A 23,981-nucleotide genomic window follows, 5' to 3' on the forward strand; every position below is an offset into this window, starting at 1 on the left:
TTGTTGCTTTAGATGTGAGATATTACACAAGTCTTTTAAAAATAAACTTGTGAAGTGTGTGATATTTATATTGACCTTATGCGTTTATGTTGATGAGCAAATATTTAAAAAACAACTCCTATACAGTCAACAATGTGTTGCTAGTGTTTACTTAGGCTTTCCCTGCCCTTTTCCTCTGCCCTTGTGCCTTCGGTGCCCTAACAGTTGAGAAGTATTGAATGTCGTTGTCCATCCTCTGACTGGGCATTGCAATAGTAAGCAAGGGCAAGGTAATTGTAAGCAGTGCAATAGAACAGAATGAGATACATTCCATTACAATAAAATAAGGGTTCTTGGACCTTTCTACAACGACAGACAGTAAAAAAAAGATAAACCCCTTGTTTTACATTTCTTGACAAGTCCATCCCCACACCGTATTACCGGCGGCAGTGATGGCAGATCACTGCAGTGATGGCAGATATCTGAAAATTACCGATCGATACAGGTAGGTTATAAATTTGGTTGGTTTAATTATATTACACAAATACGGCCCATTTCATTGCTATAAAACTATTGTCCATTGAATGGAGATACTGTAAGGTAATTTTGGACTCGTTTTTTTCCTGTTTTCAGACTATTTTGAGCAGGTTAAAAGTGAAAGCCTTAGAAAAATCCGTGAAAATGTCTGTTTTCTGTTCAAAATATCTCAAGTTTTAAGTAAATGGCAGGATTTCCTGTTATCAATATAGACGTTCATCCATTGGGGTCACGCAAGCCAAATATCTACCCCGTGAGTCTTTTCTTGAAAGTTTTACAGACGCTCAATCTTGTCCGGTCGAAGAAAAAATGCTGCCGTTGTAGGCAGATACATATTATAAATGCTGCCGTCGATGGCAGAAATACCATGAAAGTGGCTAACATTCTGACAGAAAATCAAGTTCAATCTTTTATCAATTCCTCTTTTCTTTGCGTCCTTTTAGTCAGAATTGAGACGTTAAACTATCGTTTCTAATATTTTCTGCAAATTACACGGAGATTGTCCGCTTCTCTTTGCATTTCTTACATAAATATATTTGTATATTGTAACTAGGTACATATGACAAAAGATCAAGTCTATTACAAGCCGATTGTCAGATAAATAAAATGTCAATACATGTGTATAAAATTGTTATCATAGGCTAGGAAACCAAGAGATAAACAATGAAATTCTCTTCTATCGTTATCAATTTAAAAGAAAAACATATGATTTAATGTGACCAAGGTACCAAACGGAACTGACATATCGGTAAGTGGAAATATCTTAATTTTTTTCAGCCTTTTTTATTTATTTTATGAAGAAATGAAGTGAATATATATTGAATTAGAAAAAAATATTCAAATACAGCTCATTGAAAAATCAGTTGAATATTTTTGTACAGAGTCAGCTATGTATCGGAATATATATATATATATATATATATATATATATATATATAATTTTTTTTGTTAAATTTGGAACAACAAAAATACTACTTTAAGGCTATTCGTCAGTCTAGGCTGACCGTCAATTTGCCCCTTTTCTCCTCTAAAACCGCGTAACCAATTGAAAAACTAATTCATCTAATTCCGAAGGGAAATCAAGCTTGACTCATAAACGACTTTAAGGTTAATCTTTTCGAAATTTTATTCATACTTAAACATAGAACCACTTTGAAAATACCTTTAAGTGTTTGTTGTTTATGGAAATATAAATCAGTTTCTGAAAATTTTAAAACAACAAATTTTATTCAAAATATAAAATTCAGTTATTTTGAATTTAATCTTTACGATATATGAATTAATGCCATCAGCAATTGTTTCTCATTAGTCTGTATTTAATACATACACATACTGGTTCTAATGATCTCTATGCGTATTTTAATGGATCAAAATTTCGGAGGAAAACAAGTTGAACATTCGTTAACATTGTGGGCTTGGCAGAAATTCAGATGAAACATGTTGATGTTTAATTAGCCATTATCGTAAAGAAAGAATTGTATTGCTTTAGAAACCAGGAGACTGAAAACATTGTAGTGTGCATAATTTAGAAACAGATGTACGATGTTAATCTTGATTATATTGAGACAAATTTTGGGGATTATTTTACAAACATGCTACGTAGTTGTTTTTTAATAAATTCACATTTCCTTTGTGTACTGTTCTCTCATAATACAACACAAGCTTTTTTCTACTGAAAGAGAAACTTGAAAGCCGCCGTAAGACATTGAAGGAATGTATGTATTTTGTAACTATTCTAAATATGATGAAACAATTTATTACCTATGAACATGTAGGTTGTCTTTTTGAAAAGGCCATTTTAGACTTCAAAGTATTTTTGATATCTCCTACTTTTTCTATCAAATGATAGAATAATCGTTATCAAACTAGATTCTTTTTTTATCAAATATCAACAATCGTTTTTTTTTATTTATTAGCTAAAACAGTTTGGTTAATATTAAAGGTTATCGAACATGCGAAATTTATACATAAAATGTCATATTTTTCTTGATTGCGACTATTTATAAACAATTTTGACTTTGCATCATGTACCTGAAATAGTCAATGTTATTTCTTTCAAATAAGGATACTTATCAAGTCATTATGTTTGTCCATACAATCAATATGCGTAGCCGAAAATATTCCGGAAACCGCTGCATTTATCATAATATAGTGCGCATGCTTATTGCTCTTACTTGAGGGTATCTACATGGTACATAAATCTTCCTACTTAAGCGAAGTATATCTACACCAAGTGTTATTATAAAAAGACAAAAAGTTGAAACATTTTATAAACTTGTCAAATGAATAATCTTCTTAAAGATAAAGATAAATTTTACTATTTCTTTTTGTTTTGAATTTCATTACATCAAAGGCACATTTTAGATTAAGATCTATCGCTTATTGGCCATCAGATGATTGTGCATTAATAGACAAGGCGGTCCGAATACTTAAAATACAAATAGCAACAAGAGCCATGTCAGCATGGCCATCCCCCGTCGAATGTGTTTGCTCATTGGAAGAATGTATATTTAGTAGAGCAAAATAATTCAATTTAATTTTGGTAATGAAAACTGATGGCTGAAGTGAATACAGATTTGAAACCTATATGAATACTGCTGGCGGCAAATAACAATGGGCAATAACTGATAAATTATGCACGGTAGAGTTAACATTATTGTGTGCTGCTCTCATCTTCAATGAGATCTACCCACCTATGAAGTTTCAAGTTAATACCTGTAACACTTTTTGAGATAAGCTCCGGACAAAAAGTATGAAAAATAACAAAGGGCAATAACTTAAAAGTTTTATATGGTAGAATTATCATTCCTGCACACAGCATTCCTCCTCAATGAGATAAATCCACCTATGAATTTTCATGTTAACATCTCAAAGACTTTTTGAGTTATGCAAACCTTCTGAGTGAGATCTATCCACCTTTGAAGTTTCATGTTGATATCTCAACGGCTTTTTGAGTTATGCTCTGGACAAAAATTAAGTTTGTAAAAATAACAAAGGGCAAGAACTAAAAAATATTGCAGGGTAGGGTTATCTCTATTGTGTGCTGCACTCCTCCTCAACGAGATCTATCCATATATGAAGTTTCAAGTTGATACCTCTAACGCTTTTTGACATTTGCTCCGGACAAAAAGTATGAAAAATAACAAAGTGCAATAACTCAAAAAAATTTAAATGGTAGAGTTATTATTCTTGCGCACAGCATTTCTCCTCAATAAGACTATCCACATATGCATGTTCATGTTGACATCTCAAAGACTTTTTGAGTTATGCTCCCCTCAGGTAAAAATTAAGTATAAAAATAACAAAGGGCAATAACTAAAAAATTATGAAGGGAAAAGTTATCTTTCTTAAGCATTGCACACCTCCTGAGCGAGATCTATCCACCTTTGAAGTTTCATGTTGATATCTCAAAAGATTTTTAAGTAATGCTGCAGACAAAAATTAAGTATTAAAATAACAAAGGGCAATAACTAAAAAATTATGAAAGGAAAAGTTATTTTTCTTAAGCATTGCACACCTCCTGAGTGTGATCTATCCACCTATGAAGTTTCATGTTGATATCTCAAAGGAATTTTGAGTTATGCTGCAGACAAAAATTAAATTTAAAAAATAACAAAGGGCAATAACTGATAAATAATGCAGCGTAGAGTTATCATTCTTATGCACTGCACTCCTCCTCAATATGATCTATCCACCTATAAAGTTTCAAGTAGATATATCAAATACTGTTTTAGATAAGCTCCGGACAAAAAGTATGAAATATAACAAAGAGCAATAGCTCAAAATTCTAAATAGTAGAGTTATCATTCTTGCGCACAGCATTCCTCCTTAATAAGATCTATTCACCTTTGAAGTTTCATGTCGACAGCTCAAAAACTTTTTGAGTTATGCTCCACTAAGGTGAAAAATTAAATATAAAAATAACAAATGGCAAAAATAAATAAAAATCATGCAGGGTAGAGTTATTATTCTTGTGCACTGCACACCTCCTGGGTGAGATCTATCCGCCCTTGAAGTTTCATGTTGATATCTCAAAGGCTAAAAAAATTAAGTTTGAAAAAAAACAAGGGGCAATAACTGAAAAATTATGAAGGGTAGAGTTATCATTCTTGTGCACTGCACTATTTACTTAATGAGATCTATCCACCTATGAAGTTCCAAGTTGATACCTCAAATACTTTTTGAGATTTGCTCCGGACAAAAATGTCGAACGGAAGGGCGGACGGACGGACGGAAGGACGGACGGATGGAAGGACAGACGGACGGAGACTATTTCTATATCCCCCGCCGCCTTTCGGCGTGGGATATTTATTAATTATGACTACAATACATTTACCGCAACCTTTAGCAACAGCGATGATAAAAGAATACGTTTTCTTGAGCATAATCGTTTATAACAACAGCAAAACCAACCAGAATAATCAGTGCATTCAATGATCTTGAAAATTAATTGCTAAAGCTATACTGCACAGAAAAAAAGAAAACAATGCAGACATAAGATTGTTTATAAATAGATAATAGATAATGAATGACGTGTTAAATAATTGGAACACATGACCTCCCTGAAACTATAGTTATCTAAAATCAATAAGAACAAATATTAAATAACTCGGTTTCACAACTTAGATAACCTAACAATATTTGAAGTCTCTACTTCCTGATTTAAATATCAAAACACTTAACGTAAGGAGACACTTGGTTCAAATTCAAGAATATTCGTATTTACATTTCAAAATCACTATTTACACAACAAAATTGATAGGGAAGAAACTATGTATGTTTGAAATTATAAATAGTTCTTCAATGACAGCTCATTATCTGATTTGATTATACCAAGAAGGAAATGGGCAAATATATTGTTGAGTGAAAACGTGTTATTTTATGTTTTGTCGGTGACACAAAGGTATTGGATCAACGACAAAAATAGCTACTTTTATAGTACTATGATAAAAACAAGTCGGTAGTTAAACTTTGAATTCGTCGAATACACTTCAGATATTTCGATCACTGTCAAAGAGTATTTGTGAACTAAAACAAAATGAAATGAAAATGAAATTTAATTTTTACAATAAGTCTGACATATAGATCGCGCATTTATGCGCTCCCAATGGCATATTTGTCAGTAAGCTTCATCAAGACAAATTGTCTGAAACATTTACAAGAAAAACACGCTATGTTTAAGGGTTATGTTTGCTTTTTTGACCTATTGTTGGTAAGCAAGCGCTGTTTGCAATGCGTAAATTACTTTCTTTGTTCACTTCAGAATATTTAACTTTAAAATATATTTGTCACGGTTCAGAATTGTTCACTATTTAGGGGATGTGTAAGCGGTCGGATAGCTCAGTTGGTAGAGCCGACGAGCGGTATTCCGAGGGTCACGGTTTCGAGTCAGGTCAGAATGCACATTTTTCTCACCCTGTGACATTTTGCGCCTAACGAAGGGACCGTTTCTTCATATAGATCAGAGTTTAATAAGCATTGCTCTGTAACCCTGCGAAATTCGGGGACGGATTCAAATACAGCGGGGGAGTATGTCACGGTTCAGAACTATTCTTTGTCTAGCGGAGAAGGTGTGAAAGCGCCCAGATAACTCAATCGAGTCCTGGGCTCGAGTCCCGGTCAGACTGCATATTTTTTTCACCCTGAGACATATTTATAATTTTCATAAAATAAGCATGAATCTGAAGTCATACCGCTTTAAATTAACTCTTAACCCACTGACTTTGTGATAGGTATTTGCCAAGCTTTGTATTTTGAATTTTCTTTAAATATTACGGGTTGGATATCAAACTCAACATCTCTTCCGGTTCAAGCAAGTTAATGGTAAAGAGAGGAAATTTGCAAAGGAAATATTTCATCAATTAATTAATTATAATAAATTATTGTTTCTATGATGATGCCTGTATTGGACTTTTATATCCCCCACAAGTAGCATTGTAAATATAAACTGCACATATATTTTCAGATATGTTGCCTTTATTATATCTCTTGGTTTGGTCAACCCATACTGTCGTCAGCTTAGATGTAAGTAAATTAATGATAACATTAAAGGAGGATAAAAGAAAGATTTACTAACTTTAACTTATTTGCTGTTTTATAATTATAAGTCTGTGTTATATAGTAAATGATTTATTAGGTATAAAATGTAAAAATGTAATATCCATGATTTAAACACTTTCACTAGAAAACTATTAAGATTTAAATAGGGAAATTTTTATTGTCTTAATGTGCCTTAATTATAAAAAAAACTATATTTGCTTTAATTAACTATAAACTTGTATATTTAATAGATTGATACTGATATTAACCTAAGCTCAGACTTGAAAGGTTGTCTGATCGGAAATCCGTCGGCAGTCAAATTGTGTACAAATAGAGATGGTATTTCTGTTGATATAACGGAATCTAGTCTTCTACAAAAGGGGAATACTTGCATATTTGAAAATGAAGAATATCCAGTGGTTTGTCAGAATGGAATGATTACTCTCACAGCGGGTGGAAAGTTTATAGAAGGTAAAATATGAACAAATACTTACAATTAAAATCCGAATTATGAATGGAAAAAAACAACACAGCAATAATAACACTTCAATAACTTGCTTAATTTTCTCATTTCATAAAGTATTTTACATAAGCAAGTAAAAGCCATTGAGATAATGTAGAAAAAACACAACAAAATACTATTTTAGATATCTATTCATTTCATCTTCTATTTTGGTCATATGTTTTAATTTAAGACTTTCATAAACAGACATGTTAAAGAGGAGTGTGCGATCTTCGGCTTTAATATCATAAAAGTTTCATTGTTCCCGAAGAGTTTGAGATTTGTTTATAGTCATCTTGTGACAATTGTACAAAGTTGTCAGAGTTTTTATATTTTCCTTACCATTAGTGTTGATAGCTAAATACCACTTGAGAATATGCTAGGGGGCGGTGGTGATGTTTCACTTTACAATATCTCTCATGAAGACACTTTGATATATTGAAATCTGAAATTTGCAACATATTATTAGTTTTTTTGTTTTGTTTTGTTATTACTGTGCTCAATCGCGTATCTTCCCTTTCCAGGTATTTGTAACATTGTTGGCAAACTTTAAAGTGTTTTTACATACATACATTGTTCAAGAAGTCAAGCACTTCAAAGCTTGGCTAAGGTACTAAGTTAAGAGCAGTTTTATCATGTAATTATCATGGAGTTCATCACCAATTTTGTAGTACAAACAAACACACTTTATTGAGTTATAAAACCAATACGAACATTGATAAGAAACAATGATAATATAGTACAAATTTACAAAATTGACAGTATGTATATACTTATGATCCTTACATTTATCTGGCCAAATCTATCTTGCTAACACAAATACAGCATCAATCATTTTGGCAATGATTTTGATGTCTTATTTATGATATTCTGGTAGTGTGGTATGCTCCATATATTGCAATTTCCAGATATATAAAAAGCCATTTTGATGGTATTTGTAGTAGTTCTGGATTTTTTTTAATTCCATCGTTGCCATCCCAGCATAATCATGGCTTTTCATGATTTTTTTGATTCAGATTACAGTTATTTCAAAAACAATCTGTTATAAATATGAGTTCCCATTCATCACTGAAACCTCTACTGCAAGTACATGTACATTTTCCTCTTGAATGCAAACAATTAATTTGTTTTCTTCTGTGTTTCGTTAAAGCCCTATAGTACCATCAAAATATTATTGTTATTCGAGCATCTATAAATAACTTCAAGTGCCTCTGAATTGTGAATGAGTGTGTGTGTGTGCGTGCGCGCTCGCGTGTGTGTATGATTGTGTGTGCGCGTGCGCGTGTGTGTGTGTAAGAAACATAAAAACTAGCTGATTAACAATGTACAATTGTACTTATAATGCAAATCTGTAGTATGTAAATGGGATTTAAATATTTAAAGTTATGAAATTGGCTTCGTTTTAAGAGATTTGTTATATTTCTTAAATAATCGAATTTTGTTGACTTTAAAGAGAGAATTGTTCAAAGAAAAAAAAGATTCCTTGGTGGTTGGACACGTGCCTTTTGCCTTTTTCTGTGTAAGTTTAAATTAATAATGTTTTGATGAAATTTACACAGTTTATAATTTTCGACTTAACTATCTTAATTTTATACTATGTAACAATATATTTTAGATATGTTATATTATTGGACAATTACATTGATAACATGGTTAGGCCGCAAAGACAAATTTTAGTGATTTGCTAGTACACGCAAACGTCTGATAATGCGTATTTTCGAACAAATTTATTTAAAATCTTCAAATGAATGAAAATATCTGGTGAAACATTATGTAAATGGAAAACGGGTGGCAAATTTAAATATAATATATTTACATACATACACTTTTAGGCAATAATCATCACCACCATTCTCCTCCAAACAGACCCCCAAAGGTTATTAGGAATGTAGCACTAAGGGTAGGCACACCTATTTACGCAGCACAAAGAAGGTTAAGTACCAGAGTGTATTGGGATGAGCCAGTTATCACGGATCCAGAACAAGGAACGTTAAAGTAATTGATGATATGTTTCTTTTTTTCCCAAGAAATCTTTGAACTTTCTATGCATTAAATCATCAAACAAAGTCAGTGTTACTTTTGTACTTAAAATGGAGATTCAAATGCAGCTTTAAAAACATCAAACAAACAAAAACAACAAAAAAAAACCATAATTGTTTATACCTCATTGTAGATCCACATCCTACATTTTTTTCATTTCTCGCAAGTATAGAAAAGTAGTCCATTTTTACAGTATGAATTTACAATTGATATATAAATATATGATATGAAACATTTCATTTAACCTTAAAAATATCTTCAACGATTATGACTTTTGATCGTCTTGAATATCTTCTTTGCAGAATTACTACTTCACCTAGTAATTATAGAAGTGGTGGAGAATATACCGAAGGGTCTTATGTTATACATTTTATAGGGACAGATGAAGGGGGTCTATCAGCATCTGATTATCTTATATTCGAAGTCAAAGGTAAACAACAATATATACAAACACAGTATATACAAGCACGTTATGACATCACAAATATTGAGACAGAAATCAGACACTCTTTGAAACAGAACTGTTACAGAATAAACTACTTACTTTCTTTACATCTATAAAAAACGTTTATTTTACAGCTTTGACGTTGTTGCAAAATTGAATAAAGCCAATTATATTTGTTAATAATTTTATAGACAAAATAAAGAAACCTTTAGCGTTTATACATTTTTTATCTTTCCTCAAGTACAATTATAAAACATACACAATGTCAGTAAAACGAAAAATAATTGGTGGTTCTGTGTCATGAGTTCATGTAAATTGCTAATTAGCAAAAGTAACATAAGATAGGATCCTTGTAAAATTATTGACAACTATTTAAGGATATAAGTGTCTTAGCGCAACGACATTGCGCTTGTAGATACCTTCTGTTATGGATACATTCATAAAACTTGTTTCGCTACTTCTTTATAGTATAAATGACCTCAATTTAACACCATTTCAAAATACAATATAAAATGCATTGATTTCATTTGACTGAAAATGAAGCTGATCACTAAACAAAGTGTTTTTGTTTGTTTTAAAGTATATCGATGTGGACCCTTGCGCTGGCCTGAGAATGGCGACATCAATTGCAATAGTAGAGACATAATATATGGGACAACCTGTACAGTATCGTGTAAATCAGGATTCTCTCTCAGTGGCAATAGCAATATGGTATGTCAAAAGAATGGGTACTGGTCACCTGGCAGAATACCAGATTGTAAACGTAAGTGAATCAGTATAATACTTATTTCCAATAATTATATCTATGCCGTAAATTGCCAAATGCAAAAAAAATAAATTGAAACATTCCCCAGTTTTATTGAACATTTCAATGAAAAATAGACTTACAATATTAACAGTAACACAACAATATGTCTAATTGATATGCTAGCATGAAAAAAAATAATGCCATGTTTTTCCTTTTACTTTTTCCACGATGTATTAAATGTGTATTTCAATACAATATACTGCTGCATACTTACAAGGAAAGAAACATTCAATCAATCCACTTTCGACAAATTAATCAATAATGTAAAATATAATGAACACACCTGTCCTTATTTTAAACAAATCTTTACAATTTTATCTATTGTATTTCTGTCTTGATTTCTGCTTTAATTTTGCATCTCTGAGTGTCTTAAAATGTTTTTTTTCTCTATTCCAGCTAAAGCTTGTAGAGGGTTACCAAACATATTAAATGGAAGAATTTCCTGTTACAATAATAAAATGGTGTACGATAATATTTGTGAAGTGGTGTGCGACGAAGGTTTTCGTGCAATAGGAAATCACTTGATTAGATGTAATTCTGAAGGCCAGTGGGGAGCTTTGCCTACATGCAAAGGTATATTCCTTTTCCCGTAATCTCGCAGGTTTTGTGTTTCATTGTGCCATGCTTTTCGTTATCATTATTTTGTAACGGGTTTATTGGTAGAGAGTGTTTGTGTGTATTCAGATATTCTTCCTCCTACATTTCTACACGGAGAGTGTCCGGATGATATGCAAGTTTACATTGATTCTACAAATAATACTGCTACTGTAACTTGGGAAGTGCCATCAGGAACAGATAACTCGAAGGAATCAGTGATTATTAAAGAAGAACATGGTTATGTCCCCGGGCAACGTTTCAAGGCGGGATCATATGCTGTGAAATACAGTATAGAAGATCAAGAACATAACAAGGGAGACTACTGTAATTTCAGAATTGAAATTTTGAGTAAGTCGTTTAGTTATCAGCTATGATCTGTAAAGTTATCAGATATGATCTTGTATATGATTCTATTCAGAATAACAACACAAATGTATTTTATAGCAAGAGAAATGCTTTTCAAAAGCTTTGAGAAATCATTTTACAAATAAAAATACATGTATTGAAAATATATGAAAAGAATTACTAAATTTCCATTCCTGCATAATTTAAAACATCAGCTTAAATCTAAAAGTAAAGGCTTATGAAGCAATGCTATGCATTTCATTTTCACATTTGCAGCCATCAGTTGCGAGCCTCCAAATCTGTTGGTGCCACATTTAGTGTATGAATGTCCAGATTCATATAGACTTGGGGCGTCTTGTTCTCTCCGTTGTAAATCTGGATATCCATTAGGTGGAGCAAATCAAATTCATTGTAAAGTTAAAACAAAGAGTTATCCACCAGCAGTAAACTGGAAATGGAATGATGACAGCTTAAAACCATTCTGCAAAGGTGATTGAATCTTTGTCCCTTAAATTTGAAATAAAGAACAATAAAAACCTAACATTTCGGAATTTAAAATGTTTCAGGGTTGAGCTTGCTCATTGGTGCCGTTTTGTTTCTTTAATTTCGCTTCGCGCCCTCGCTGGGCGACATTTTATTTATTAAATCTCGCCCCCCTTATTAGCGTGTTTTCGCTTCTCGCCCCCGCCATTTTTACTTGTTAATTCTCGATTTTCGCTTTGCAGGGTCGCGGGGCAAAAATACGAATGGCACAAATCAGCCATCATACTATGGCGTATTAAAGAGCAGGAATTAAAATAAATCACTTCAACGTAGAAAATTGTTAAAATGTCCTACCAATTTTCAGTGCAAAATACAGTTAGCCTTATCGACCAGTATAAAACAGGCTATCCTGTTCACCTACAATGAGACAAGCCTATATTTTTGTTTACTGTTTGCTTTAGAACTAAATTTCATCTCCGAATTGATAATAGAAGTTCCAAAAATTGGAACCTGGAAAATTCCATTTTTGAAATTCAGCAGGTTATAATTTAATCATTAATATGTAGCATTATTATCATTTTGCAGAAACAAATTGTTCAAGAGCTGCTCTCAGTGAGCCTTTAAACGGAGCTCTTGCTTGCAGTGAATGGACGCATGGTCAAATGTGTCAAATGCAATGTGAAACAGGTTATGATATTCCCAACATCGGGCTTGGTTTTTTTGTATGTGGACGATCTATTGGCAAATGGAGACCAACAAATAATGTGCCGGATTGTAATGGTAAACTTAAGATATCAATGTTGATAATGTAATACACGTGTCACAAAAAGCTGAGCAATACAATTTTTAACAACGTACTTAAGATATAGATATATTAATAATTTTAAAACAGGTATGCTTCTTTTAACATCCGTATGATTTTAAGAAGCTCCATTTGGGTCCAAAACCTTACAAACAAACAAACAAACAAACAAAAAAGAATCAAAGAAATATTGCATATCAACTGGGCACTTGAAACGTAAAAAAATAAAAAGTAGACATAATTTTAATTGAAAATCAATATGTAATGCGATTCACATCCGACTTGAGTAACAAGTTTACACAGTTTTCATTTTAATTCACTTTGTTATATAATAAGTATTGTTATTTCGGGGAAAAAATTATTGAGTGAATGATCTGAATTCATGTATACATGTACTTTATTGATATACTTTGATCCAATGGTATAAACTTTCGCAAAGGAAACAATGTTTCATTCCCGTGATGTCAAAAACCAACAAAAAATCACAATCGACTCTCTATTAATTTATTAAAGAATACTAAACACGAAACAATGCAATTGCTTTTACGTAAGTATTTACCAACATATGCAAGTTAAGTATTTTGAAAACTTTAATGTTTCAAATTCACTAGGACAAGTTTTTGTTTCAGTGAAAATGGACGTCACACATATACATCTGCCTAGCAAGTTTTACTATTATACTGGACGTTGTAACAGTTCCGTAGAAAACATGAGACAAATTAAAGAAAACTTTGTACTAGCTTTAAACAGATCAATGTTTTCCGAAGCTTGTCGTGGCGTTCCAGAATGCCGTGCAGAGTATGTGAATGTCACGTGCGGTTCCATTTCCGGACGCCACAGACGCGATGTTAGCACAAATACTTATACACATGCATATGAAGTACAGTTTGAGATTGTTGCAAAATTTCAAAACATAACCGGAAAAAGCAACAAAGACGTTGTTTTAGAAAATAAAGAACGACTTTACAACATGTCAGACATCATCCAAAAAGAAGTTGATAATGGTCTCTTTAACTTAAACATAACAGACACACACGTTAATAACAATTCGTACATCCCTGGACAACCAGTTTTAATATGTCCACCGGGAACAACACCTAGGGAGTCATCTGCGACTTGTGGTGAGTTGTTACCATACCTCTTAGTTTCGTTTATTTTCAGTTTATATGGCATATTAATCAGCAAAACATTTCAAGACTATTTTATTGATTGAAATGACACTAAATCTAACTCGATGATTATCTTTGTTCATTAAATCATATAGTTTTAAAACTGTTGAAAACATTTTAACAACTTAAAAATCATGACATTTCACACATCGTTAATTATAATTTATGGATTATTATTCTATCCATTATTCTGTTTTGCTCTACACGTAGTCATGTAGTCATGGACTAATCATTAATATGATTATAATATTAGAATTAAAAACCTATTCCCGATTTAATGCATTATGATTGACAAGCTTTCTTTCCTCTGCAAGAACTGTTCAAACTTAGACTTTTTGATAAAGCATATCCTTGAGTCAGGTACCAGAAAAGTGTCAGCAACCCTACAAATGATTCTTTGTATGCTCTGCCACTGATGCCTGTAAAGTCCCAGATAATTTAATATTATACTAACACTAAGATCTTTTGAAATCAGAAAAACTTGACACTCATATTAAGGCTTAATAGATATAGATAATTAAAAAACAATTTAAATAAAACGAAGTAATAAAAACGTACTTTCTTTCAAAGTTGGATGTCCGAAAGGAAGCTATATGGAAGCACACGGCGTATGTGAAAAATGTCCCGTTGGCACTTACCAAAACAAACCTGATGCCTCAACGTGCATCCCTTGCCCTGAACAAATGAACACAACAGGAACCGGTTCTGACGATATTGGAATGTGTCTTGGTAAGACAAAGTATATAATGTGAATAATGATAAAATATTTTTTGTAGTTGTATAAATATACGTTTTATTCTGCACGCAAAAAGTAAGTAGTCACCTAATCACATCGAAGCGTTGTATGACAAAGCATTTATTGAACATGATAAAATTGTAGGATTGACCATTTTCCAATTGGTAAAGCTTTCAATTTGACATTTATGAAGTAGAGATTTCATTTGTTTGATGTTTAAGGATATTGCACCGAAGGCCAGTTCTCCCAAAACGGTCTTACCCCATGTGTCAAATGCCCAGTAAACTCGTACCAGCCAAACATGATGACGACAAAATGTATAAGGTGCAGGACAGGTACAATGACGTTAAATGATGGCGCAACGTCAACTAATCAATGCATAGGTAATATTGTTTGTTAAGTTGTAAAAGACGTGTTACAATAATGAAAATAGTTTCTAAAATTCAGACCAAACACTTTGTATACTATGCCGCATATACCATGCAGAACCAAAGCACGCACAAATAACATGTTGTGCGTCGTAACGTTTAACAAAGCGTGTAAATATCTCTTATTGCATTTTGTTCTATCTGGCATATCTCTCGATTCAAATGTCATTATTTCAAAAATTTTAACAGTTAGACTACTATGAAGACTTCTATACATATTCTTCTTTTTACTGCTCAACGTTAATGTATGCCGTTAATAAGGTGTAACTTTTTCAGCGCTCATTTGGAAACAATTTAAAATAGCTTGTTTTTTTATGAAATTGTCGCCAGTAACATTTTTTTAAATTATAAATTCGTTATACAAATATTGACGGAATAAAAGTCAGAATTAAAAAGCCTGAATCAGATAAATATGACCCGATGCGCTAGTCACTTGTATCACTAACAATCTTCTAGGATAAGCATGTCGACTTTTTTTTAAAGTGTTTTGGACTTTTTATAGGGCGAAAAGGCTCAAAGACTTTGCAGCTTATCTAAGGACATTTTTACTAGATGCACATATCTTTCATGATATATATTTAGTTCTTCACCTTGTCGATGTATTACTTTACCAATATGTAACTAATGTTATAGAACCTTTTTTTTTATTACAATAAATGATTACGTTTGTTTATTCATTTAAGAATACGATGTACGTCTTTCATCTGGAAAAACAACAATAAGAAGAAATTTGACTTTTGACTCGATAACTCTATACATGTGGGTTTACCAGTTGGCCACAGAGAGTTCTAGTAAACGGCAGATTTCAATTCGGTTATACGGATCTGAAAATTCGGGAGCGTCACAAAATATTACAATGTTTCCAGTAACATGCATGCGACAAAATGGGCAAGTACATGTCCGACAACATTCACGCATGCAGGTGTTTCCATTAGAAGGAATGCCATATAGCATAAGAAAGAAATTTTCTTTCACTACAACATCTGTACCTTTTTTGATATTTTAAACAATCTATCGCTCACAGACAGTGACACAGCTATCGGACAAATGAAATGTTTACAACAACTCTAAAGTCTAAAAGAACCATTAACCATTTGAGAAATGAATGAAGATAAAATGAGCACTGATATATGTATTTGTATTGTAATGTGGACATTTATCTAGAAGGAATCTAATCTTTAATTTCTCAGGCTCGAATAAGAATTTAAAATGTTTTTAATGCATTGATATATGACTTAAATCATTTATGAGCATTTATCGAAATAAAGAAACTGTCAGAAAAAAAATATTATGTACTTAGTAATACTCGTTCAGGGACTTGAACTTGTTTATTAAACAAGTCGTATTTAAAGAGAAAAGGCATCATATTTTATTCTATTTCATTTTCTTATTTCATCCAAAGAAATTGAAAATCTAAATCGACAGTTTATCATTATATCATTTATAGCAGATAATAAAAAGCATTGACGTATAAAATCCAATTAACAAATCAAATTAATTATTTGATCTTTTTTTCAGAAGCTTGCGACCTGAAAATATAATTCCACTTGCGAAATGGACTAGCGTCGTCATCAGGTTAGATATACGTGCAAATGTTCTTTCCGTGTATAAAGATGGGAAATATGTCTGTCAGAACTCTTCCATGATGTCATCAAATTATTCACTGATCCAAACGCAATCACTCGAGATAAATGGAGGTAATGAAAGTATTCACATAAGTATAATTATGTTACGTAGTTTCGCTACAGAAAACAAATATTCGACAATTTTGCGAAAGCCTTAACTTGACAAGTATGTGCGATGTCTGTGGTTTTTCTTTTGATCTAGCTAATTTAATATACATACCAACAATGGAATGAGAGAGAACAAGGTTTACATTCACACCAGAATTAAGAGTTGCTTGGTAATCAGATGTTGGTGTAGTCAAATACTTATTATTACAAGTAAAATATTGAATTTCATGACATGCGAAGCACAAAAGTTAATTAAATACCTTTAAGTTAGTGCACTAACTGTTTAGTTCGAGGCTTTCTAATCTTATTTAAACTACTGATATTACGTTGAAATAAAGCATATTAGCGCTAAAACTATAAATATCAAATATTACAGCATTTTTCCATCGCATAAGAACGAGTTTCTTTTTGTATCTTAAAAAGCCCTAGTATGGAGATTTTGCAGGTTATAACCTATAACATACACATAGGCATGCGCAAGTAATATTTATTGTGATGCTTCCTTGTTTTTTTGTTTTTGTTTTTTTTATTAATTTATTCATTTATTTATTTATTGTTGTTTTGTTTATGTAAGTTTTTTTTCCGTTTATTGTAGGGGGGGGGGGGGGGTCAGTATATTTTGACTTCTCACATCATTTCTGTGAAAAACTAGTTTAAATGTTCCATAAGTGTGGAAAAACCTCTTATACATATACAATTGAGATCTGTATGGTTATAAAGTCCTTAGAACAAGATACTGAACATGAAAAGTGATGTTGAACTAAATACAAAATCATGTTATAACATTCCACATGTAATAAACAATAGTAAAATTTACATCAGTACAACTTACAGTAAGTAAAGATGAAACAAAAAGTCGATACGGAAGTGTTCATATTTAAGTACAGTTTTAGAAAAGAAATAAAATTGTGTCCTCTTTTTCTTTTCTAATCTCGTTTTCTCTACGTTCAGATATGAAAGTTTCTTCGTTCAAAGTAATTCCTAGAATGGCGACTACGTCAGAGATTTCGAGCTGGTCATTAACTTGCAAACCAAACATTACTGGCGAGATAATGTGTATGGATGACATTGTTGACACAGGGCTTGCTCAAATTATTATTCCCTCCGTCTGCGATGGTATGAATAAATTTAAGTTTTAATTGCATTCAAAGGTTAACAAAATGATGGGCAGAACATATGTAGCAATTATAGTGTCCTTGTTTGTTCTAGTATTCAAGCAATTAATTTCTCAGTATTTACTTTTTTAACTTTTTTACTCATAACTTACTTTTTTAATCAGCAAAAATTTATAGAGATAATTTCTATAAGCCATCCGCTTTTATAGTTCACATTTCACAAAACAACGGCTTGATTCATTTATACTTTTGTTTTTTCCAATGTATAAATAACATTTGAACTGATTTGTAGATGTGGACGAATGTGCAAATTCCCCATGTGGTACCCACAAATGTATCAATATACGTGGTGGATATAAGTGTGAGTGTGAAAAAGGATTCACTGGCAGTCAATGTGATATTCTAATCGACCTTTGTGAACAAAGCTTGTGCCAGAACAATGCAACATGTGTTATGGGAAATTCCAATTATTCATGTCAGTGCCCTAATAGATATGGTGGAGCTTATTGTCAAGTAAGAGCAGGTATGGAGTATAAACTTTTATTTTCAAAACACCCTTAACAATTCTCTTTTTTTCTGTTTTGGTTTAGTTTCTATTTATGATTCCAAAACCTAAGTACACATGTGTCGAAAGGACATAAGAGTCTTTGGTGACTCCTATTAAAATTTAATTTTTAGGCTATACCTGTGTATTTTTTTGTAATTCAGTTTTGCCTTAGTTTTGCCTTTATTTCTTGACACTCATAACTGACTTAATTACATATAATAAGTTGACGGAGCGTGGTCTAATTGGTCTGGTTGGACTAGCTGTTCAAAAACCTGTGCTAATGGTATACAGACACGAACAAGAAGATGTGACAGCCCACCACGTAATGCACAAGGCATGGACTGCAACGGAAAAAGCGCTGAAACAAGAACATGTTATATGGAAAACTGCCCAGGTAAACATGAAATAAATAAACGACCATGTTTCCTTTGCGTAGGTTTTTATTCAACATAACATTTTAATGCAAAATTTATTTGCGAAATGATAACCTCGATTTTCTTTTTTCAGTGAAAACAAGTTGTAATATCTCGAATGACAAATATAAATAATTATGTACCTTATTTGAATGCAGGTACAACTTATATTTTATGTATCGTCTTCATTTATTTTAGAGTGCATTCGTTTAACAATGACTCATGGGCTTAGAACAACTTGCAATACAACAACTGATTTAAAGAGATGCACGGTATCATGTGAAGATGGTCTTTATTTTCCGATTCCACCTTTGCCATACTATGAATGCGGCGTTGCCACTGGTCACAAATGGAATCACCAGACCAAAAATAATCCTACTGCAAGGCTTCCATCATGCACAGGTACGACTGTTTTAACATGCAACAGCATATTTCATTCATGTCTATGATACTTTGCACATGATACAAAAGACTACAGTTTTTAAAGGTTATTATTAATTAGCCTAATCAGAAATATACTTACGATTACGAAGTACGAGAAGCGCATTTGGGTTAATACTAAATATATGTATGTATGAATGTATGTATGCACGTACGTACGTACTTATGTATGTATGCTTGTTTGTTTGTATGTACACTTAATGACACAGTAACCCTTCGAATTGTCTTCAGTTAATGAAATATGTATTTCGTTGATATGAAGACATCAAGTTAAAAAGATCTCAGTAAAACTATGGAAAGTAAGCATTCAGTGTTATGAATCAAAGGTGATAAAAACCTGATCGAATCTGTAATTTAAATTCTGTTTTCAGTGCACATAAAGGGTATCCATTTTTTTAAATTTGTTTTTCGCCACAACAGGCACTTCGTGCTCTGTGGCAGCTGAAATTTGCCTCATGCTTAGACTTTGTAATCATTAATTTTCTGTCTCGTTCTTTCGAATCATTTATTCCTATGAATTTAGAATTGAAAAATAAATATTGCTGAAACAAGAACTTAAGTTTGTGGAGCAATAATTATCATGAACAGATACAATTAATCCGAGCTTGTGATATCCCTAGATATTTTTTTATTTAACATGAGAGCGAAAAAGTACATTGAGGGTAATGAAATTCTTTGTAAAGGTTCACTGCAGTATAGAGTGAAGTGATCAAGTGAAAAGATTCGTCGAATAGAGCAAATTTGGTCTTGTTGAGCGCTCCACCACGATAAAATACCTTTTAGAAACATTCACTGAATCAAAAGACACGCTTCATGTTTTTTACGTTTTTATGTCTTTTCCAGAGATAGAAATACCCAAAACAATAGGTGTGAGCTTCGAAGGACATTATACGTCGATACCGTGTAGTCCTGACAATATAAGATCCCTTAAAGGCCAACTTGAAAGGAAACTTACAAAAGTTGATTGTTTAAGAGACGGAATCTGCAAAACTGAAGTGCTCCCGAAATGTAATAGTAGTGGACAATATGTGTCAGTGATAGTAAGTCTTAAAGCACCTGAAAATTACACGAACTGGGGTATCAATGTTACAAAAATAAACGGAACCAGTAAGTAACTGCACGATTATCTTTATATGAATCATGTCTGATTATGGTTATGTTTCATATGAACATTATACAGTTTCCAAAAAATTCTTTATCTTTGTTTTTATTTCTTTACCAGCATTTCGCCTTTGTTAATTTTTATTCTTACTCTAAATTCGCTTTTTTTCGGGTCAATAGCCAAAATATTTTGTTATGATTTTATGGCGGAAAATATGAAAATTGAAATATTTTAAACTAGTAGTATTTAAAACATTTTTGTAAAATAAAATGAAAGTCATTAATTTATAGAACTTGACACGAATGGCGATAAAACATTCATCATTATTGATTATATTGTTTTGAAACAATGTTTTGAATGTAATAAATTGAGAAACAAATGAATCACACAAAACATGCATTTCTAATGTATTTATGATATATATAGCTTCCCAACAGAGTTTGGTGGATTTTGGAGAACACGTGATACAATTTGAAACGTCTGCTAAGTACGTTATGAACAACTCTGCGCACGTTTTTCACGTAGTAATTGATGGAACAGATCATTCTCTTTCTGGAGGGGAACAGATGCTGAGTCATGAATCGTCAATGCGTTGTGACCCGGGTACAATTCCCATAGAAATGTTCTGTGGTATGTTCACATTTTCATAGAACTAGTATTAGCGTAAAGATATGCTGGTATTTATTAATATCGCTTGGCAGCAAAATGTCTAAAGGTTGCTATTGATGCTGCAAAAGTCTCTAAAATTAATTATACCACATTAAAGCAAAAGCCAGTTTAAACCAAACTGTGTGACGTTAAGTTATGATAAAAGAAAATGTGGTTGTAGGGTAAACATTTAAAATAATATTTTATCTTCAGCTGAATGTCCTCCCGGTACATACAACGACGGGGTAATTTCTTCTTGTAAAGAATGCAGGCAAGGCTATTACCAAAAGCATTCAGGACAGTCAACTTGCAAACAGTGCCCGTTTGGTACTTCCACAATTGGAACGGGCTCCACGAATGTTTTGGAGTGCAAAAGTACGGATGAAATACTTAAAATGTATATGATTATACATGTAATATCATTTTTACAATAATTAAATAATAGATAATAAACTAATTTACAATAAACTCATCCACAATTCTATTTAGAATAATAAAACGTGAAACGTGGAACGCTGTCTTGCCTTTTGATCTTTGAACGTTATCGGATGCTGTTTCTTACTTCAGATATGCATTACCTATCAGTGATACCAGGTGGACATTACGTCAATAACACAGGTAAAATATCAAATCATCAAATTAAGATTCGTTAAGACACTTTTCAGTGGCTAATAATTAAAGCACATTGCCGTCGTCAAATCATGGAAAAGAATCATCGTAACAAAATTCTTTATCTTCAAGCTAGACATTGCTAAGCAATGACACAATTGCCCATCTTGATGAACATCTTACCGCAATAATTAGGAATAGTTGCTAGGTTTCTTCTAACTTAAAACACCCAAGTGACACATTGACAATAATAAGGGCTATGTTTGCAACGATAACAGATGGTTTTCAATAATATAACGATTATTATGTTACGGACAACTTTTGTGTTTTTTATTGTCATGTAGATAAGTGCAATGACATACACTTGTTTAGACAAAAAAGGCTTTTAAAAATGATCAAAAGTCTCAACTTTCTCCACGTTGATCTTAAACATCGATTTACTTTTAATGTCAATATATTTACTTTCATTTTTTTTAGATGTGCGTTCAGACAGGGTTGACGGTCAAGGTAAAACACATAAAACATATTTTATATTAAACTTAAAATTAAAATACCAGTATCGGTACGACATTCCAGACTTTGTCAAATTTCCAACTTTAAAACAAATATTGTATTAATTGAAACTATTGGGTACCAAGTAACAAATTGACATGCAAAGAGACACCGCAATAAAAAGAAGTAATCAAAATCAAAACACCTAAAATGGAAAATTAAGAAACATGTGGAAAACTATTAACGCCGATTTAAGACAATAATTTTTGGTCCTTTCTCTGCGGTCGTGGATAACTGTTATTTCCATTTCTCCACAAGTGACCCTTTTCTTATGATTACTGAATCAGGAATGAGAGACAAATAACCATAAAAACTACTTTCTCCAGCTATTGAACATCTAATGTGCTCTTAATCCATTATTAAAACATCATTAAACACATCTTTGACGTTTCAATTTTTTTTTAATATATGTATTTCTAATATTTCTTTATGTGCCTTCAACCAACTATGATCTCTGCTCGGCTAACTTTAACTACTTTTGTTTACTTGGATAACTTCTATTCTTTCCATGTCTGCTTGGCTAAATTTCACCATGTCTGCTCATGTCTGATAAACTAATTTTCATTATTTTTTATGTATGAATGCCTAACGTTCGTTTTTATCTTGATTTAATTTTGACGACAAATACTTTTGTTGCAGAAAATGTTGACGTGAAGATAGCTGTTGGAGTATCGGTTTCAATTGCTATTCTGTTGTTTGCGTCCTGTGTTATCATATTTCTTATCCGTGGAAGAAAGAGGTAAAATATATTTTGTTTGAGACAGGATTGTGACATCCATTAAAAATATATATCTGCACAATTTTAAATATTACTCGCATATAAGACAAACAATTGATGCAGTTGTACAATTATCATTTTTATAAAGATCAATGTGTATTACTATTGATAATTTTATTTTATTCGTTACAGCAATTTTCATTTTACGGAACTTTTATTAGAACGGAATCCACCAAGCAAAATCTGTCATTTTAATAAATCTTAAAAAAGACCCAACAAACAAACAACAAAAATAACAAAATATATATATATAAAAAACGCGCACACTGTTGGAAAAAAAAATTCAATGTTTTTCTAAATAATTTTACATGGAGCATATTACAGAGGTTAAAGTCACGGTGGGGCGGGGGCATCCATCGGGACAACTAAAAGAAAACTTGACTGTTAATATTCCAAAACCAGCATCGTATCTTGTTTTCCTAAAAATAATGGTTTTCATATATTTTATGTTACTATTAAGACAGATGAAAATAGGATTAAACTTTTAACTGAGACAAACAGATTTTTAGATTTTACAAGAGATTGAAAGACTGATAAATTCGTGTCAAAGGGTGAGAAAAATGTGCAGCCTGACGGGGACTCGAACCCGGGACCTTCGGATAACCATTCTGCGGATCTACCGACTGAGCTATCCGGCAGCTAACACATCATCTTCCCTAAATAGTGAACAGTTCTGAACCGTGACATACTTCACCACAATATTGAAAATCGTCCTCGAATTTCACAAAGCTACCGAGCAGTGCTAATTAAACTCTGAGCTAGACGCAGTCACAGCCCCACGTTGGGCGCCGATTGTCGCAGCTCAAAGGAAAGCTTTCACTGACGTTCTCAAAGTCAAAATCTCAGCTCAAATCTGAGATTTTTCGCATATCAGAAATTGAGATTGAGATTAATTTAAGTTTGACTTTCACTAAAAAATATTGAGAAAAATCTCAACTTAAGACTTGAGATTTTTCTCAGATATATTGAGACAAGGTTTGGCCGTCTCAGATTATTTTTCAGTGAAGCTTAATTATTATCCTCAGGGGTATTTTTACTTTCTGCATGGTTATTTTGATAAATAAACATAATTTGACTTTTTTGGCAATTAAGTTTCTATTATTTCATGTATTTAGTAATATATTGACGACATC

General features: G+C 32.3%; 1 protein-coding gene across 1 annotated transcript; it reads left to right on the top strand.

Moving 5' to 3' along the window:
• The first annotated feature begins 2,209 nt into the window (after positions 1 to 2,209).
• LOC132734696 (sushi, von Willebrand factor type A, EGF and pentraxin domain-containing protein 1-like) lies at positions 2,210 to 22,828 on the top strand. Its single transcript, XM_060721485.1, has 26 exons — positions 2,210 to 2,231; positions 6,482 to 6,540; positions 6,807 to 7,026; positions 8,511 to 8,576; positions 8,890 to 9,052; positions 9,400 to 9,527; positions 10,123 to 10,305; positions 10,747 to 10,923; positions 11,035 to 11,295; positions 11,569 to 11,781; positions 12,361 to 12,555; positions 13,207 to 13,698; positions 14,317 to 14,475; positions 14,704 to 14,865; positions 15,594 to 15,798; positions 16,429 to 16,607; positions 17,595 to 17,759; positions 18,051 to 18,281; positions 18,529 to 18,699; positions 18,917 to 19,120; positions 20,003 to 20,266; positions 20,688 to 20,891; positions 21,123 to 21,284; positions 21,477 to 21,527; positions 21,996 to 22,025; positions 22,710 to 22,828. The coding sequence occupies exons 2-26, from the start codon at positions 6,484 to 6,486 to the stop codon at positions 22,811 to 22,813; spliced, it is 4,446 nt and encodes a 1,481-aa protein (XP_060577468.1). The 5' UTR covers positions 2,210 to 2,231; positions 6,482 to 6,483; the 3' UTR covers positions 22,814 to 22,828.
• Positions 22,829 to 23,981: the final 1,153 nt, after the last annotated feature.

Source organism: Ruditapes philippinarum, unplaced genomic scaffold, assembly GCF_026571515.1.
Source record: "Ruditapes philippinarum isolate M1 unplaced genomic scaffold, ASM2657151v2 ctg4245_1_1_1_1, whole genome shotgun sequence".
NCBI lineage: Eukaryota > Metazoa > Mollusca > Bivalvia > Venerida > Veneridae > Ruditapes > Ruditapes philippinarum.

What these genes read in the sequence shown, in the direction of transcription:
- LOC132734696 (XM_060721485.1), top strand. Translation starts at nt 6,484, where the DNA reads ATGTTGCCTTTATTATATCTCTTGGTTTGGTCAACCCATACTGTCGTC. An exon ending in GTCAACTAATCAATGCATAG is followed by an intron (nt 14,866 to 15,593) that starts GTAATATTGTTT and finishes TATTCATTTAAG; the next exon opens with AATACGATGTACGTCTTTCA. An exon ending in GAATGTTTTGGAGTGCAAAA is followed by an intron (nt 21,285 to 21,476) that starts GTACGGATGAAA and finishes TTCTTACTTCAG; the next exon opens with ATATGCATTACCTATCAGTG.